The sequence below is a fragment of the Rattus norvegicus genome, chromosome 2 (assembly GCF_036323735.1).
Source record: "Rattus norvegicus strain BN/NHsdMcwi chromosome 2, GRCr8, whole genome shotgun sequence".
Taxonomy (NCBI): Eukaryota; Metazoa; Chordata; class Mammalia; order Rodentia; family Muridae; genus Rattus; species Rattus norvegicus.
The window spans coordinates 245,567,459-245,587,172 of record NC_086020.1 but is presented as its reverse complement, the minus strand read 5'-3'; the positions used below and the strand labels follow the sequence as shown (position 1 = coordinate 245,587,172).

At 47.2% G+C, this 19,714-nt stretch overlaps 1 protein-coding gene across 5 annotated transcripts in view; it reads right to left on the bottom strand.

The window, feature by feature from the left end:
- Slc44a5 (solute carrier family 44, member 5) overlaps nucleotides 1-16,298 on the bottom strand; it is a 295,495-nt gene extending 279,197 nt beyond the window's left edge. For 2 of the 5 annotated variants that reach the window (XM_063282306.1, XM_063282308.1), the window contains exon 1: nucleotides 7,108-9,361. Coding sequence is in view for 1 of the 5 variants with exons in the window: in XM_039102810.2 (XP_038958738.1) it covers nucleotides 15,994-16,027 (34 nt within the window). In the remaining 4 variants the exon portion in view is untranslated. Of the gene's footprint in view, nucleotides 1-7,107; nucleotides 9,364-15,993 lie in introns of those variants that run through there. The other 3 variants (XM_039102810.2, XM_017591005.3, XM_017591006.3) reach the window with 3 other exon arrangements.
- Nucleotides 16,299-19,714: the final 3,416 nt, after the last annotated feature.

The window sequence follows — 19,714 nt, the reverse complement described above, 5'->3', positions numbered from 1 at the left end:
CATCAGGAACATCGGTGTCTCGCAGGTTTGTTTTACCAGTCAACAGGACAGGGTCACGGGGTGCACTGCTACTTGGTACACTTGCCCCATTAAAAATCACTCTGCTGCCGATGAAACCGATGGCAGGTGAGGCCAGTGAGCTTCCTCCTGTGTGTTTGGAGTTTCAGGATACAGAGTGTTACTATGTTGGGCAGCCTGGGTCTGGAGGTCCTGGGCTCTCAAGTGGTCTTGAGCAACCCCTGCCTCAGCTTCATGAGAAGCTAGGACAATAGGCATGCTCCACCTGGCTTGTCTCAGCCAGTCCTCAGCCAATCCGGATAATGAAGTGAAATCCACATAATGATTGCTTCTGATGCTTCCGTTTCCCTGCAGATCTCTTACTAGTACAGGATGAGATGGCTAGGTGTAAATTTTAAAACACAAACAAGCCAGAGAACACGGAGAATAGCACCATGTTCCATTTTAGGTAATGTCAGGAGGTGATTTTGTTCGTCTGGTGACAGGAAATAGCTCCCTGCAATTGACCCCCTCCTCTATGATGAAAGGAACGTCATGGCTTTGCAGCACCACTGTTGGAAAGGCGGTAGCCAGCCATGATCAACTTTATGATCAGCAAATTGGAGGGACAACTTTCATCAACTTCAGTCAACATTTGTGATAAGTGTGTGTGTGTGTGCGTGTGTGTGTGTGTGTGAACTCACTGTGAATATGTGTGTGAACTTACTGTGACTATGTGTGTGTGTGCATTTGTGTGTGTATGAATTCATGTTGAGTGTGTGTGTGTGTGTGAACTCACTGTGAATATGTGTGTGAACTCACTGTGACTATGTGTGTGTGCATTTGTGTGTGTATGAATTCATGGTGAGTGTGTGTGTGTGTGAACTCACTGTGAATATGTGTGTATGTGAACTCACTCTGAATATTTGTGTGTGTATATGAACTCACTGTGAATATGTGTGTATGAACTCGCTGTGAATATGTATGTCTGTGTGTGTGTGTATGAACTTACTGTGAATATGTGTGTATGTGAACTCACTCTGAATATTTGTGTGTGTATATGAACTCACTGTGAGTGTGTGTGTGTGGGCTCACTGTGAATATGTGTGTGTGTGCGCGTGTGCGTATGAATTCATGGTGAGTGTGTGTGTGAACTTACTGTGAATATGTGTGTATGTGAACTCACTCTGAATATTGTGTGTGTATATGAACTCACTGTGAATATGTATGTATGTGTGTGTGTGTATGAATTCATGGTGAGTGTGTGTGTATATGAACTTACTGTGAACGTGTATGTATAAAGTGTTTGTGTGTATGTATGAACTCACTGTGAACGTGTATGTATGAAGTGTTTGTGTGTATGTATGTGTATGAACTCACTGTGAATATGTGTATGTATGAACTCACTGTGAAAGTATGTGTGTGTGTGTGTGTGTGTGTGAACACTAATTGCTTTCCTCAGCTGTTGTCCACCTTACTTTCTTCAAGATGGATTTTAACCACACTCAGTGTGTGCTCAGTTCTGATTCTGCTAGACTGGCTGACCAGCAAGTCCCAGGGTCCCCCTGTGTCCTCCTCCCCATTGCTGGGGCTACAGGCACACTATGTTTGATATTGTTTGTGTGGGTCCTTATGCTTATGTGGCAGAGCAAACACTTCACCCAGGACCACCATATTACTAGCCCCCTGTAAACCATTTTTTTGTTTGTTTGAAGCAAGATCTTTCAATGTAGCTCTGTCTAGCCTGGTCCTCACTATGTAACCCAGTCTGACCTGAAACTCAGATCAATTCTCCTGCCTCAGGCTCCCTAGGATGACTAAAAGCATAAGCCACCATGCCCAGCTATAATCCACTGACATCTAATGGAGACTCTGTGGAAAAGTCCAGGGACCACAGTACTTTTCTCTCTTCTGGTTCACTAATTTGGTAACTCTGAAGACATGTGTAAAGGGGGATGTGCTTGCTGGAAGACACCTGCTACATCAAGACACATTTATTACTTCCCATCACAGCTGAGAAGGGTGTAGCATATGATGGGTAGAGAGGTTAGGGACACTGCTAACTGCCTAGCAGGCCTAGCAGGCCCTCCTGTAACAAAGACTACTCAGTAGAAAAGGTCAGAGGTGCCTAGCTGAGAACACAAGACATAAGCATTTCATGAACAGTATCTTTAAAAATTAAAAAAGAAAAAAAGAGAGAAGGGCTGGAGAGACGGCTCAGAGGTTAAGAGCACTGACAGCTCTCCCAGGGGTTCTGAATTCAATTCCCATCAATCACGTGGTGGCTCATGGCCATCTGTAATGGGATCGTATGCCCTCTTCCGGTGTGTCTGAAGACAGCTACAGTGTAATCATATACATAAAATAAATAAATCAAGAAGAAGGAGGAGGAGGAGGAGGAGGAGGAGGAGGAGGAGGAGGAGGAGGAGGAGGAGGAGGAGAAGAAGAAGAAGAAGAAGAAGAAGAAGAAGAAGAAGAAGAAGAAGAAGAAGAAGAAGAAGAAGAAGAAGAAGAAGAAGAGTAACTTCGAAAATAAAGTTCTGAGGAAGAAAAATAAAAACATACTTAAATATTGCATAAGGGACTCCTGAGCCAGATCCAACTACAGAGTCCCAGATGAATTGTCAAAAAGAATTTTCCCCATTGCTACTGTATCTTCTGACTGCTGTAAGATAAGCAAATAAAACAGCCAAGACTAAAAGTGAAGCCTAACGTATGGGTCAACCTTTTCTAAAAGTATCAATATGCCAAATAGTAAATGACATTCAAAACTGTAATAAAATCATTTAGTGATGTGAATCGAAAGTACTCTGAGGAATCGCCCGAAGACAGCAGTCAAGTTTCCCATCTTAAATACTAATGGGTTAGCATTCATAAAGGGTTTAAGGCGTTTTTATTTACTTGGCATTCATGGGTACACAAGCATGCCACAGTGCACGTGGGGAGGGAGAGAAGAGGGAAGAGGTGTTCTAGAATGATGACCCAGGAATGACTCCCAGTGAGGAAAGGACATTGGAAGACTGGGTTGGAGCTGAGGGCACGCGCTGCTTAGAAAGACTTGAGTAAGGGCAACTCCTCACACTCAGTTCACAACCCCAGCAGGGGTTTACATTGCCAAACTGTGGAGAGCCTTTAGTGCTGCTCACAGAAATGTTGGCAAGTACTTGTCACTTGGCTCAAGGAAGGAGGCTCAGATAAGAATATTCATTTGGGCTAATGCAAGGATCAAGGTAAACACATCCTGGAATGGGTGACTTCCCTTTTGTCCTGTTAAGCCCCAGACCCTGGGACTCTGGGGACCTTACTGCTTTGTTTACTTGCTACAAAGTTTACTTGGTGTGATCTCTTTATTCTTTTCCTTGCTTGATCACCTAGTCTTTGATCTGAGAATTGACTGTATTCTTTGACTGTACTAGATTGATATAAAAGCAGACTGAGAAAAAATAAAGCAGCTTCAGCCTCAGCACTGGCTGAAATCATGGTATAGCTTTGTCCAATTGTCTTTTTTCTTTCCAATCCTCACTCCTCCCTCGAGACCCTGTTGACTGACTGAGCTGGCTTGGTCACCGACCAGTCAGAAAATCCCCAGTCCTAAGCATTCCAAATCCCCATGTTTCCAAAACACATCAAAAGTCCTGGACCCAGAAGTTACAGATTCCCTGAAGACCATAAAGACAAACTCATAGAGCATTTTTAAGGTGCTTTGTGGCGGGCTGGCGCACTGGTTAAGAGTGCTTGCTGTTCTTAGAGATGGCCTGAGTTCGATTCCCGACATCCTCAATGGGCAGCTCTTCTCGCCTCTGAGGGCACCTACCAGCACAAAAGTATGCAAACATATACGCTCGTACACATAAGCATAGGTAAAACTGGATCTTTAAAGCTACTTTTGGTGAGTTGAAAGTGTCTTATTTGAAATCTTGAAGAAGTAAAGACAATAGGAAGTTTGGTTATCTGGAGCGCGATCATGTCATAGGCTATTCAGATACATAATTTGGGGAGGAAAGTATCATAAAATTCATTTATGTATTCATCAAACTACTATTAAACACTTCTCTATATATGTGGTGCCAAGAGAACGCTTTGACAGTCCCTGATTTCAAGAAGCTGATAGTTTAATTTGAGACCCACCTGCTGCCCTGCCCTGGGGTAGATGATTCACCATGGGTGAAACGCCAGGGCGGGAAGCACAGTGTGAGTTACTTGAGAGACAAACCTTGGATGCCACCAGTAAATGGAGGTGATTCTGTACTGCTTTCTTCTGTCCACATTATCCTTAGAACTCAAGTTATGATCATATGTCTAACCTGTAGACTAACTCTCTGAGAATTTACAACACTACTGCAAGATCAATAAAGATGCTGAGCCGACATAACTCTCACAATCTCTAGTCGGTACCGAGGGCTTGGAGATATTAATGGCAAATTCACTTTCCCTTCCCGTTTACTTAGACTCAGACACTTCTGGGTCTACACCCTAGGCACAGTTCAACTTAGTAAACTTGTTGATACAATCATGCTGATACATGTGATGGTTTGAAAGAGAATGGTTCCAGAAGTGCACATATTTGCACACTTAGTCTCCGGTTGGTGGATCTGACTGGGAAAGATGGGGGTGGTAGGGAGTTTTGTGTTCACTGTGTTTGCTGGAGGCTGTGTTCACTGTGTTAGGACAACATATTTGGACTGGCTTACAGGTTCAGAAGTTCAGCCCATTATCAAGATAGGAACATAGCAGCATCCAGGCAGGCATAGCGCAGGAGGAGCTGAGAGTTCTACATCTCCATCTGAAGGCTGCTAGCAGAATACTGACTTCCAGGCAGCTAGCGTGAGAGTCTTACCCACACCCACAGTGACCCACCTACTCCAACAAGACCACACCTACTCAGATAGGGCCACACCTTCTAATAGTGCCACTCCCCGGGCCCAGCATATAGAAACCATCACACTAGCTAGACATCAAAGGACAAGCTGAGGCGAGGCGGGAGAGAGAGGGCTTCTTGGATGAAAGAAGTGAGTGGCTAAAAGTAATTGAGGACATTTTATTGGCAGATACTAGGGGTTTTGTTTGTTAATCAACAAATGAAGTATATGCATATGATAGCGTCGTTCTGTTCCCGTTCTGCTCCCCTTCCCTGAGATCAGACCTCGTGGCCTGAGAGAGAAAGTGAGGTAGGAAAGGCTGGGGGTGACAAGAGACCTCAGGCAATGGGCGAGTGCAGTAGGAAACCACTTCTCAGGAGGGAAGCTTCATTGAGCAGCTCGATTAATTGGGGGGAACAAAGGCTATTTAAACCTCGTGGGGCATGAATAGGGGCTCAGGATGAGTGCACAACCTGGTCAGGGCCAGGGTGCTGGGGATGCCTCATTTGCTAAGGAGGAATTTCAGGTGCTTCTGGGAATGACTTTTAAGGGAAGAGGAAGTTTGACCTTGCTGCTGGGCTGCTTGGCGCCCTCTGGTGGAGCAAAGGTGGAGGCTCAGAGCTACCCATACTGGAACATGCCCGCCCTAGGTAGGGAGGGATCCTACTTCTGCTGCTCTTAGGATGAGATTTCCAAGTTTAGACACGCCTTGAGCCCGTTCTTGCCCCAGAGCTGCTCCCTGTGGCTCCATGGCTCCCTGGCTACCCGGGCCCCAATGACAGCATCCTTTGATGCAAATGTGAATTGTAAAATGGCGGGGTTATATTATAACGTGTATTACTTCACAAACTGAATCCATTTTATGATAAGAATTGGAATTTTGAGCTATGAGGGATTAACTGTAGCTTGGCTGTGGTGTTGGGGCTGTGGGCCTTGTGCGTTTTCTCCATTACTCTGGTCTTTAACGCGGCAGTTCTAGGTAAGCTTCTAAACTAGCAGAAACCGAAGCTCCGGGAGGAAGATCCCCAACAAGGGAAGGGGAACAAACCAGCTGCTAAGGGAACTTGGGGAAATTTCAGCTTTAAGAGAAACTCACTAATTAGAAAAGAGAGCTAAGATTCAAAACCGACAAAGTGCTAATGAAGACTGTGAATTAAAGACTTACTTCCTTCCTTTCTCTGGAGCCCAGAAGCAGATGAGGTTCAGGGGACAGACGCTTAAAGGCACCATACGAATAAGCACATTAATGCCACTACATAGCAGGGCACTTCTGGCTTTCCTCTCCCATTACACAAGACCTCTCCTTGTGTTTGTACACCAGCAAAAGAAGAGGGCTCCGGGGTTGGGGATTTAGCTCAGTGGTAGAGTGCTTGCCTAGAAAGTGCAAGGCCCTGGGTTCAGTCCCTAGCTCCGAAAAAAAGAACAAAAAAAAAAAAAGAAGAAGAAGAGGGCTCCCCTGCTTCCCAAAAGAAAGAAATGTAAAAACTGTAGCCACATGCATATCTAGTTTTATGTAACCCATGAGCACAAAATTCAATAGCTTAAGACAATATGAGCATCTAACACCTCCCACCATTTCCACGATGCTAGAAGCCCAAAATACAGCTTAATTGGGTGGTCCAGGGTCAAGGTTAATCCTGAAATTCAGTCAGAGATTAGTGGAGACTCAGACGTTAGAAAGTTTGCCTGAGGTGGAGAACCCATTTTTCACAGTAAAGCCATGTACGCGCCTGCCTGGAGGGTGCTGGATGGCATCCCTGACAACCTCTACAGGGGACACTCATGCAGTTTCACAATGCAGAAGCTGTTTTTCTTCAAAATGTGCGCTATGTGAGTGCAGAGGCCTCGGGAGACTGGAGCAGCAGTACCGGTGAGATCCCTGCCTTCCTCTGTGCCCTCTCACATAAGTCAGCCCAGACTCTATTATCGAGGGGAGAACTGCAGGCTGCCTTTACCAGCAAGTAAGGCATATCGAGGCGCTTGATGACTTGCCACAATACTTAAATGACTTAAATATGAGTATCAAAATATCATCGAAACTCTCAAGGGTTGATTCAGAGACTAATAACTCAATACATACTCAATATTCATACATACATAGTGAGACGTGACTGACTTTCCATGCACATATGTAAACCCATACATACGCCTGTGTATATTCTGTGTTTCTGGACTTGTGTAGACTACGTACGATTTCAAATAGCACACTTAAGCACACTCCTTGCAGGCTTAGGTCGTCCTTCTGACTCACCTCTCGGTGTGCGCGGCTCCTCGAGAAGTCAACAGTGAACGAAGGCACAGACTCTCACCACTACGAAAATAAAGTGATGTCACAAACACATTGGGGCAGTGTTACTAAGGCCAGCCCCACTCCGGGAGACTCTTCCAGCATTGCTAGTCTCCAAAGAGCACAGAGCAAAGGTGGTGGGAAATCAACTAAGCCCTGGAAGTTCAGGGTCTCCTTGTTTTTCTTTGATAAAGAAACAGACAGTCTGAAGGCAGGAACAGATGCTCGAGGGCTTTAAAATAATCTGTCACTATTTAATCATCCCTAAATATCAAGCCATCTTCTAATCAGAAAGGTTTGAGGCATAGAGAACATCAGAGAAGGCCCATCCCCCCAACCCTGTAACCGTCTCCACAGTGACTTCTGAGATGCAAGGGCCAACTTCCTCCAGGATACTAACTCAATGACAACGGGAGTTGTTTGTATTTCATACTTTTTGCACAGGTGGGGTCTGTGTTCTAGCAAGAGGTCAAACCCTTTGCTCTAAGTCTGTGTGTTTCTACATGGCAAATACTACATATGTATCAGAACAGCCCAAAGCACAGGCTGCCCTGACTTGCCCTTCCTCCATACTTGAATGGCAGGATTTCATGACCGCACTAGGCTCCCAAGGCTCTTGGCAAAATCATGAATTGTCTGGTGTCTGAGCCCTTGTGACTCAGTCTGAGGGTTTTCCACACAGCCCCTTCCCCCTTAACATCGCTCTCTTTCTTGGGCTTCTTTTGTCACCTAGGAGACATCAGTTGCCCTCCGTGTTCCACTACTGAGCAGCCACATTCCAGATGCTCCTTCAGAACTTTTTCTTCCGTGATCGTTTTCTCCGACCACCTTGGTTTGAGAGACATTCTCAGTAGGCAAGGCTAAGCGTATAATCGCCATTAAAATGTTAACTTGGGCCATGCTGGATGGCTCAGCCAAGTCTGTGTTACTAAGTTAGATGCCTGCACTGTGGAAAAAACGATTTCCATAGATTGTCTTCTGGCCTCCACATACTCCATGGCATGTGAACAGCCTCCCAAACACACTGTAAAGAAAATAGGTAGCAAATTAAAATGTTTAATTGATCCTTGCTCTCTGTAGATTGAGACACCATATTTCAACCACAAATACTGTAGCTATTTTTGGTGCATTCCAAGAGAGAACAGTAAGAGTAACTAAACCCTCACAAAAACGAGGTCTCAGCCAGGTGTAGCGGTGCACACCTTTAATCCCAGCACTCGGGAGGCAGAATCTGGTACATGAGTTCAAGGCCAGCCTGGTGTGTATAGTGAGTTCCAAAACAGCTAGCATTCATAGTGAGACCCTGTCTTGAAAAAAAAAACACCCCACTCAAAAAAAAAAAAAAGACACAAAGATAGAAAGAAAAAAGGGGAAGGAAGAAGCAGCAGAAGAAGAGGAAGAGGAGAAAAAAAGGAGGAAAAGGAGGAGGGGAAGAGAAAGGAGAAGGAGAATCAGAAGGAGAGAGGGAATCAGAAGGAGAAGGAGAAAGAAAGGAGGAGAAGGAGAAGGAGGAGAAGGAGAAGGAGAAAGAAAAGGAGAAGGAGAAGTGATCAGAGAACACATATTACTCTGCCATTTAGAAGGCTGAGGCAGAAAGAGTGCCACTCACGGCCAGCGTGGGCTATGTAGTGAATTAAAGGCCAGCCTGGGCTATGTAGCCAAACCCAGGCTCAATACACCAAAAGCAAACAGAGTAGACTGGGAATATTGCTCAGTATATAGCCATGTGTGAAGCCAAGGGTTCAGTTCTCTAAACAAGGAGAAAGAGCAGAAGGGCAGAGGTAAGTGAAGCCTTTTGGGTCACCTGACTCAGTCTAGGGAGAAGAAACCTGCCCACCACCCTGGAATCAAACTTGTTTAGTGTTAGTGGTGGTGGTGGTTTGGGTTGGGTTGGGTTGGGTTGGGTTGAGTTAGGTTTTGTTTTGTTTTGTTTTGTTTTGTTTTGTTTTGTTTTGTTTTGAGAAAATATCTTACTCCGTAGTCTAAACTATACTGGAAACCACTACATAATTTAGTATGGCCTCAAACTGGTGTCAATCCTCCAGAGGCAGAGTTAGGGTTGTGGAATGGTTTAAGAACCTGGAACGCTACATGGTTTGGGCAATTGTCAGTCTAGGACTCTCACCTACATGTACTATGCCATACATAGTATGTCACTACATAACCTAGCCTTGAGTGGCAATAATCTTCTCCTTCTTCTCCTTCTCCTTCTCCTTCTCCTTCTCCTTCTCCTTCTTCTTCTTCTCCCTTCTCCTCCTCCTCTTCCTCCTCTTCCTCCTCATCCTGCTCTTCTTCTTCTCATTCTTCTTCTCCTCCTCCTCCTCCTTCTCCTTCTCCTTCTCATTCTTCTTCTCCTTCTTCCTCCTTCTCCTCTTCCTCCTCCCCATGCTCCTCCTCCTCATCCTCCTCTTCTTCTTCTCCCTTCTCCTCCTCCTCTTCCTCCTCTTCCTCCTCATCCTGCTCTTCTTCTTCTTCTCCTCCTCCTCCTCCTTCTCCTTCTTCTCATTCTTCTTCTTCTCCTTCTTCCTCCTTCTCCTCTTCCTCCTCCCCATGCTCCTCCTCCTCATCCTCCTCTTCTTCTTCTCCCTTCTCCTCCTCTTCCTCCTCTTCCTCCTCCTCCTGCTCTTCTTCTTCTTCTTCTCCTCCTCCTCCTTCTCCTTCTCCTTCTCCTTCTCCTTCTTCTTCTTCTCCCTTCTCCTCCTCCTCTTCCTCCTCCTCCTGCTCTTCTTCTTCTTCTTCTTCTTCTTCTTCTTCTTCTTCTTCTTCTTCTTCTTCTTCTTCTTCTTCTTCTCCTCCTCCTCCTCCTCCTCCTCCTCCTTCTCCTCCTTCTCCTTCTTCTTCTGCTTCTCCTCCACTTCTTCTTCTTTTCTTCTTCTGCTTCTTCTTTTTCTTCTTTCTTTCTTTTTGAATGGGGTGTTGTTGTTTTTTTTTTTCAAGACAGGGTCTCACTATGAATGCTAGCTGTTTTGGAACTCACTGAGCTGCATGTCCGCCCCTCTCCAAACAAAGGGATGCTTCTCCCCCATAGTCACCATCAAATACGGAGAGTTCCTAGTTAGTCACAGTCCGGTTATAACAGAGGTGGGAGCTGATCTGACCTGGATTATTGTGAGAACACAACTGAGGCTAACCCCGCCATCTAAGTGAGCTTCTGTGAGAATGCCCCATTACCATCTTCTGCCTATGTATAGCCAGGCAAGCCTATGATTAAAGCCAGATGTTCTATGGGGAGGGACATGTGCACTGTACAAAAGGTTATAGAACTCAAATCTGTCAATCAAAACAAAGAACTGCACACAGCATGTTTCTTAGCAACAATAGCCACTTCCTCCTAAGACCCTAATACGGGATTCCCAGACAAGAACCTGGAGTCCCTGAGTCCTGCCTCTCATGTGACCCACTGTCGCTCTGGACAAGTTCCCTTCTTGCCTCACTGTGATCTCTCTGTGCCTTTATTTCACTTCTTTGAATTAGAGGCCAAGGACCTGAGAACACAGGGCCCACCCGGCACTGTAACATCATCCTCAGCCTCCTAGAACTGGATTACAGCCTGCAACACCACACTGGCCTTCCTAGAGTCTTCCTGTAGGACTGTAACATAGACAGAAACATCAGATGAGTATCCAACGGCTTCTCCCTTCACCTGAAGTCCATGTCCTCCCTGACAGTAAAAAGGTTCTGGATACTTCTCGCCTGTCTCCACCCCACCAGTCTTCCTTCTCTCCCGGAACCTGCTCAGCAATTGCTTTATTCCTCCCTGGGAGCCCGCAGGGCTGTGCTCCTGGGCCATCACTTCTTCCCAATGTAAATATCATCTCCCAACAACCAAGTGATCTCACAGTCACTTCCAAGTACACCGCCTTACCTGACTCCTTCAGTGTATCGATCACTATGTGATGCTTTCCCAATCCCTGCATTACCGGCCATTCCTTATGGCTTACCATGGTCATGGTGTAACCACAGTGCTTCTCACAAACCCAGGCCCAGGTCAATGCTCAGTCCATATACGATGGACAAACAGATGATTCCGAGCTCACATCTAGGCTTTGAACTTCGGTGACTTAGAAGGAAGCTGTGATAAAATACCCAACTAAAGGCAGCTTGAGAGACGAGGAATTCATTTGGGTTTAGAATGAGGCATGGCAACAGGCAGACAGTACAGGAAGCTGAGGCACCACATCTCCAATAGCGAACAAGAAGCAGAGAAGAAATTAGAAGTGTGGCGAGGCTACGGCCTCAAAGCCAGCCCCAGGGAACCACTTGTTCTAGCACGGCTGCACCTCCGAAAGCCTCCATAAGCTCCTCAAGTGGTTCCATGCACTGGGAACCAAGTGTTCCATTCAGAATTTGATCCACCACATAAATCTTGATTGTCCTTACAATGGGAAGGGGTTAACATCACCATAGTCAACTCAGCTGGCTTGGGTTTTATAAGACATTGATCTTGGATGCATTTAGACTCCAGAGAACCAAATAATTCTATTTTTAAAAAATGGGGTACAGAGCTAAACAAAGGATTCTCAGCTGAGGAATATGGAATGGCCAAGAAGCACCTAAAGAAATGTTCAACATCCTTAGTCATCAGGGAAATGTAAATCAAAATAACCCTGAGATTCCACCTCACACAAGTCAGAATGGCTAAGATCAAAAACTCAGGTGACTGAAGATGCTGGTAAGGATATGGAGAAAGAGAAACATTCCTCCATTGTTGGTGGGATTGCAGACTGGTACAACCATTCTGGAAATCAGTCTGGAGGTTCCTCAAAAACTTAGACATAGTACTACCTGAGGACCCAGCTATTCCTCTCCTGGGCATATACCCAAAAGATGCCCCAACATATAACAAAGACACATTCTCCACTATGTTCATAGCAGCCTTATTTATAATAGCCAGAAGCTGGAAAGAACCCAGATGCCCTTCAACAGAGGAATGGATACAGAAAATGTGGTACATCTACACAATGGACTATTATTCAGGTATTAAAAACAATAACTTCATGAAATTCTTAGGCAAATGGATGGAACTAGAAAATATCCTGAGTGAGGTAACCCAGTCACAAAAGAACACACATGGTATGCACTCACCGATAAATGGATATTAGGCAAAAAGCTCAGAATACCCATGATACAATTCACAAACCATATGAAGCTCAAGAAGAAGGCTGACCAAAATGTGGATGTACCAGTCCTTCTTAGAAGAGGGAAAAATGGGGCTGGGGATTTAGCTCAGTGGTAGAGCACTTACCTAGGAAGCGCAAGGCCCTGGGTTCGGTCCCCAGCTCCGAAAAAAAGAACCAAAAAAAAAAAAAAAAGAAGAGGGAAAAATACTCACAGGAAGAAATACAGGGTCAAAAAGTGGAGCTGGGACTGAAGAAAAGGCCACCCTGAGACTGACCCACCTGGGAATCCATCCCATATGCAGCCACCAAACCCAGTCACTATTGCTGATGCCAAGAAGTGTTTGCTGACAGGAGCCTGATATGGATGTCTCCTGAGAGGCTCTGCCAGAGCCTTATTGATACAGATGAGGATGGTTGCACCTAACCATTGGACTGAGCACAGGGATACAAATGAAGGAGTTAGGGGAAGGACTAAAGGAGCTGATGGGATTTGCAACCCCATGGGAAGAACAACAATATCAACCAACCAGACCCCATCAGAGCTCCCCAGGGACTAAACCACCAACTAGTAAGTACACATGGAGGGACCCATGGCTCCAGCCACATATGTAACAGAGGATGCCATTGTCTGGCATCAATAGGAGGAGAGGCCCTTGGTCCTGTGAAGGTTCTTTCCCCCAGTGTGGGGGAATGCCAGGGTGTTGAGGTGGGAGTGGGTGGATGGGAGGGGGAGCATCCTCATAGAAGGAGTGGGGGGGGAGGATGAGAGAGGAGGGAAACTGTGAAAGGGGATAACACTTGAAATGTAAATACATAAACTATCCAATATAAAAAAGACAAAAAAAGAGAAAATTCCAATTGCCCTTTTGAAAGACTGTTCTTCAGATGAGAAATTAAAAATGAACACCACTGTTTCCCTGGGAGAGTCCACTGATAGCCCGACCGACGACTCCTCTGTCTGTGTGAATTTCCCTCTGCCCGGTTTCCAGCTGATGGAGATGAGATATCTCTGGGATTCCAGAAGTCAGCAGGCAACGTGGCTATCACAAGCTCCAGCACGACTTCTCCCCACAGGCAGAGCGGAGAAGCAGCTCAGATAAAGAGAAGCCGGCACTGCCACGGGGTAGTGCTAAGGTATCAATATCACGCAGCAAGTGCACCCCAGTATCACCCCTCCCCGTAAAGAAGCCTAGAAGTTTCCATTTCTCACAGGTGAAGAGTAGAATGTGGTTGGTCTAACATCAGCTCAGCAAGTCTGCAGCCATGGGCTTTTGTTCGGTTCTTCCCTTGAAAGTTAAAACTGAAGACTGGCCTGGTCCCTACCTGTAATCTCATCGCCTTGAGTTCAAGGGTAGACGTGTCTGTATGGTGAGTCCGGCCCGAGTTACATAAGACCTTGTCTCCGAAAGCAAAAGGATAGATGGTAGATAGATGGATAGACAGACAGCTCTTATGTTGGCCTAAGTATATGGATGACAACTTTCTAGGCTTGAGTCCATCTGTGTGTAAAGACGCCAAACAAATTCTGCTGACTTGGAACACAGAGGATTTTTAGTGCATCTTTTGTTCTAAGAAATAGCAAAGGGTCCGAATTTAAAAATCAAAGGAAGTTAACACCAGTGAGAAGAAACAGGAGTCAAGAGTGCTGGAGCCAACTTCCCCTTATCAGAAAAGCTGTCTGAGAAACCATGTCTTTTTAAAAAGCTATGGTGAAATTTCTTGGGTCCATGTGTCCTGGGAAAGTTGGTTTATTTGTTTGTTTCTGGATCAACAGTTCGTATGTAAATGGCAAATTCCATTAATCCTGTTCTGCAAGCATCTCTCTGTCAAGCTAGGTTTACTCTGGAAAGAGTTATTCCTTCTTGACAGACAAAAACCAAACTGGCTTGTTGATCTGAGGGGAGGGAAGAGGAAGGGGAGGGAGGAGGAAAGGAGAAGGAAGAAGGAGGAGGGAAAGGGAGGGAGGGAGAATGGGAGGGAGGAAAAGGGGGCTGTGGCTCTCCATAATCTGTCCTGGTAACTTCCTGTCATTCCTTTGGCTTCACTAGCATCTTTCTGAGCCTTGGCCAAGCAGATTCACTCCAAGAGCAAGATTTTCCCCAGCTAGCCTGCACTATCGAATGAGAGTCTTCACTTTCATGGCCCATTTACAGTCTTCGAGGGTCCGGGTGGGTAAGAACTGCCTTCCTGCCAGCGGAAAGCCACATCAGCAGTGCTGAAACTCATCCTTCTGTTTGGCTCCGTGGTGCCATATGGCTTCACACAGTGTAGCGTGTGCACCCTGTCAATCTGAGGTTACACAAATGCTCTGCAAGGAGAGAAAAGTGTCTTGCATGGATAAATTCTGTCAGCCTTCACAGAGGACCTCGAAAAGATTCCTCAGTGGGGGTGGAGAGGTGGGGATGGGGAGTGGGGGTATGAGGTCTAATGTCTCTCACTGCTCTCCAGAAGTCACAGTGTTTTTAAGGGAAGTCATTTAAGTACAATTGCTGTCAGCAGGTGACAGTTTCAACAATGAAACACCACAGTGTTTTGTAGTAACTTCTCTGGAGAATCTAGGATCACGATTTTTAACTCTTTCCAGTAAGCCATTCAAAATCCAGGCATCCAGACAGAGCACCTAAGTAAACTTGTATCCCTGTAGCAAAGCCTAGAGGGAAAGAACAAGAAGCAAACCGAAGGTCCTTTGCACTGTTGTGGACCAAAGCAAGGCATTCCATCCTTGGCCCAGCTCCCATCACAGGACCGCAGTCCTCTAGGATAACCCCTGGGCGGTGTAGGGAGTCTCCCCACAGGCTATGGAGTCCACTGAGTTGAAATCCAACTTTAAACACCGACACTTCTTCCTAACCACAACCCTAGGGCTCCTGTCTGGGTAGGCAGCCTTTCTCTTGCTGCTTGGTGGCCTGCCATTCCCTTCCCTCTGTCCCCAGTGCTGCAGCCAGTGAAGGAGCTGGCTGCGAGTCACTACCTCGCTGAGTTTGCGCTCCATGCACCTGTTCCCCACGGCTGATGGGCACCACGCAGGGGCGGTTTTCCCTGGTTCCGCCAGGAGTGAGCAGAGGTGTTTCAAGTTACCCCAGCAACAAGCTCTTCCCACAACCTCCCAGCATCTTTTCCACCCCTCAACTTTCCAAGTTTTAGGAAACGTATTTCCAAAGAAGCAATAGGGGGATGACCCCGCTGGAGTCCAAGCCCACCTGGACAAGAGCCCCCAAGGATCGAGCTTGAAGCAAGGCCCCTTGGCAATAGGTTGGGGTGGGTAGACAGGCAGCCAGACAATCACGGATGAGAAGGTTAAGAAAATGGATGCAGAACTTGCCCACCCCCTCCCCACCTCGGGAAATGAAACAGAGCATTAGGAAAGAGACAGATGAGAGGAAATGAAGATAGAGCTAGAGGTTGGAACCGGAGAGGGAGAGAGAGACTGACTCAAGCAACCTAGAGAAGTCACTTCTCCTGAGGGACCAGGCAAAATGCAACAGATATCCAAGCCGCAGTGTAGAAATGGAGTGTGGTGACAAGAGTCCCCAGGTTCCAAACCAGAGACAAACTCCTTCCCAAGAGTCCCCGAGGCAAAGAGAGACCGCGTGGTGCAGAAGCTCCCCTCCCTGCCCCATCCCCTGCCGAAGGCAAACTCTTGCCCGCTGCTACCTGCCACTTGGCTGACCCCGGCTGCGATACCGACGGCACAGACATGGATATGGAGGTTAGGACGAGGGGGACTCACCCGGGCTGCTTGAGGGCTTTCTCTTCCGGGCCATCCTCAGTCTGGTCCCTTCCCCCGGGTCCGCCGCGCAGAACCTCCTATGCCACGCAGCCCCGGGAGCTCCCGCCGCCTGGGCTCAGCGAGCTCTTTGTGGCGGTGATGGCATAAGCCAGGCGGCGGCGGTCAGGTTGCGCGCTACACTCCACTCGGCTCTGCTGCGCGGGCGCAGTCGCCCCTCAGCTGCCGGCCGCCAGACCGACCCCCGCACGCTCTGCGGCGGCCACGGTGGTCCCCTCTGCTGTGCGGCGCCTCTGCTAGAGGGCGCAGCGCCGGGTCCCTGGAGCGCCAGCCCAGCGCCCACCTCCCTCGATTGCGCGCCCGCCCTCCCCACGAGTCCCCCTCCCCACACGCCCCCTTCCCACGCGCCAAGCCCTCCGTCCCGCGGGCGCCGCCAGCCCTGGCACAGCACCCTGGTCCAGAAACACTTGGTAGCGACTGAGGACGGCAGGGACATTTCAGTCAGCGAGATCTAGGGGGGCTGATGGAGCGAGCCCCAGTCTGGCATTCCTGTTTCCCAAGGGCACAGGGGTCCCCAGCCGACTGAGACAGGATCTGTCCATCACCTAAAAGAACAGTCCTCCTCCGCAGACTCCTTCGGGATGGCCAGCCTGAATCACAGCATCCAGCGATGGGCTGGAGCCTCAGCGGCTTCTGGTCCAAATGTTATGCTGGAGGACCTTCAGGGAAAGAGAAGTGAATTCCCACAAACAGCCTGTCACCAGACCCCGCAGGTGACCTTGCTCAGGTCCCAAAGCTCTTCATTTTGAGGATCGTTTCTTGAGCTGCCAGGAAAAGGCAAATAAAGTTCGCCTATTGGAGTTGGAGCTGATACCGTGATTTCTTAACCTGCTGCGGAAACTTAGGCCCTGGGGCGCCATTCTTTCTCGCTCTGGTTAGGAGGCCCAGTGGCAGTTTCCTGTTGCTGGAACTGTCCCCTCCTGAGTGCTGACGAGGGCAGGTTGGTGTCCTGCTACTGCCCCCCAGAAAACACGAAAAGCTAGAGTTTAGGGCTAATCTGAAAATGCAAAGGAGTCAGGGTTTTAGAAGAGCGGCAGGTGAGGGACTAGTGTCTAGGATCTAAGCATTAGGGAGGCAGAGGCAGGAAGATGGCCGTGAGTTTAAATCTACACTGTAGAGCTGGTTTAATACCCCATGGTTCTTCCCATTCGCATTTTCCTTTTCTTGTTCCTAAGTACAGCTCTCCTAATGTAACACGATCTACCTAATGTTAAGTTGTGATGGTTTGTACTTGCTTGTCCCAGGGAGTGGCACTATTGGGACGTGTGGCCTTGTTGGAGTAGGTGTGTCATTGTGTGCGTGGACTTTAATACCCTAGTCCTAGCTGCCTGGAAGTCAGTCTTCTAGCGGGCTCCTCCTGCACCATGCCTGCCTGCATGCTGCCATGCCCCCACCTTGATGATAACAGATTGAACCTCTGAACCTGTAAGCCAGTCCCAATTAAATGTTGTCCTTAAAAGAGCTGTCTTGGTCATGGTATCTGCTCACAGCAGTAAAACCCTAAGACATCAGTGATTACAACTCAATAGCCATAGACAGAAGGTTATCCAAGTTCTAGTATAGTTTAACGGAAGAAAAAACACCAGAGTCAAAAAAATAAAAAAGTGGTAAGTTCTAGACTTGAAGCACTACACCTCTCTCTACAAGGTTGAGTGAGTCACTTAATTCTGGTGGTTTTCTGTTTTCTGGTCAGATGTACGTCAAAGATTCTTTGAGATATTTCAAGGAAGCAGTGTGACTCAGACCTGTCATCTAGTGCCTGAGAGGAAGAGGCAGGCCTACCTAGTGAGTTCCACACCAGCCAGGATATATAGACCTTGTCTGCAAAGACCAATATCAGACTGTGATGGCCATTAGTCCTGGTTGTTAGTTTGCCTGCATCTGGGATCAACTCTAACGCAGGCTGCTGGGCAGGCCGGAGAGGGATTGTCTTATTCTGGTTATTCGAAGTCGGCGAATTAGCCCCAAATCTGAGCAGCACTTGCTGGTAGCAGCCCAGATAAAAGATGGTGGAAAAAGGAAGTTTGGCTTCCTGCCTGCTAGGCCTCACCCTCTCTGGCAAGTCTGCCCAGTCAGTTACTGAGACACACTCCCATATTAGAACCAACGTCCGGACTCCAGAACAGGCTGAAGACCTCTGGGAATCCTCAGGCCTTCGGTACCAGATCAGAACTGCTGAGAATCCAGAGTGGTGAACTGAGAAACTGCAGAATCTCTGTCCTGTCTGGCATGAGACAGCCAATGTTGGACAACTGGGACGACATCCTATGAGCCAATTTAATAAGCCCTGTATCTAATAAACCATCTACCATCAGTCTATGTCTTTAGACTGACTCATACACAGGAAGTGGATTCTTTCAAAGGTGTGCACAGGAAATAAACTGTAAGGCCTTGGTGCCGGCTCCACACTTGAAGATGTGCGGCTCCTGATGTGGCTTTGCCTAATAACGTAGCTCTCACTCATCAAAGAAGCTCCTTTATGCGGCAAAGGAGGCCACTCCAGAAAGCCGCAGGTGGCCAGAATGCTAACAACTGACCATGTAATGCTGGGCAATAGTGGACGAATCCATAACGCAACCCTTACATCTAAGGCCCAGAGAACGTCATGGGAGAGGAGGCAGAGAGGCTGAAGAGCCAGAGGACCAGAGCTGTGATGTGTTTTCTACAGGACGTGAAAGCTGCGCTGACTTTCAACAATGCAGTTACCCAAACACTTAGAAACGACACCAGTGGACGCTGCGAAATGGAATGGGGGAAACTCAGACGCCCGCACCCTGGATGAAGAGCTGGAGGTGTTGGCTTCTGAGGAAAGCCTAAACGTTGACTCAGAGGGTTGTCCTTATAAATGTATATATGGGTGCTTGCATTTAACAGTAATGATCCAAAAACAAGAGGCCATGAGTCTGGGGGAAGGGGCTTGGGAGAAGCTGGATGGAGGAGGGAGGTAGAATGATATAAATTCAGAACTTGTATATAAAATACCCCCCAAAAGCAAGCATTATTTTTAAAACACAGTCAACAATGGCTATGACACCTGTTTGATTACCATCATCTAACCCTGGTGTGTCGCCCATACGACCTGTCTTTGGGCTGCACCCAGGCCCATTCATGGGCTTTGCTTGCTTCGTTGCGTTTGTTTTGGTGTTTTGTTATTTGTTCTTGTTTGCTTTGGAGACAGGGTCCCACTATGTGGCCTTGGCTGGCCACAAACTGACCATTCTCCCTCCTTTCCTCTTTACCTCTGAGCCCTCAATTTCACTTCAATAAACAAAATAACTCCTTTCTCAGCATTGGTCCCAAAGTGAAATCCATCCCGAGTTCTCTCTTCCAATGGGGCTTCTCACTTAACTGAAAATGACTTGGTGCTAGCCTTGGTAGTACTTAAGTCCCAGCACTGAGGAGGACAAAGTAGGAGGATGGAAAGTACCTGGGCTCCACATCAAGACCCTGTCTCACAAACAAGCAAGAGACAAAGTTCTCTGTAGCCCTTCACATCCTCAAGCTATGTAAATATTTAGGCTCTGTAGATATTCTAAGTCTATCCAGTGTGCTCCCACTTTATCACTCGGCACTGATTATCATCATTGCTACCTATATTAGAATACTGTTTTCAATCCATGCATTACTTCCGTATACTGTATTTCATTCCATCCTGACCTCAAGT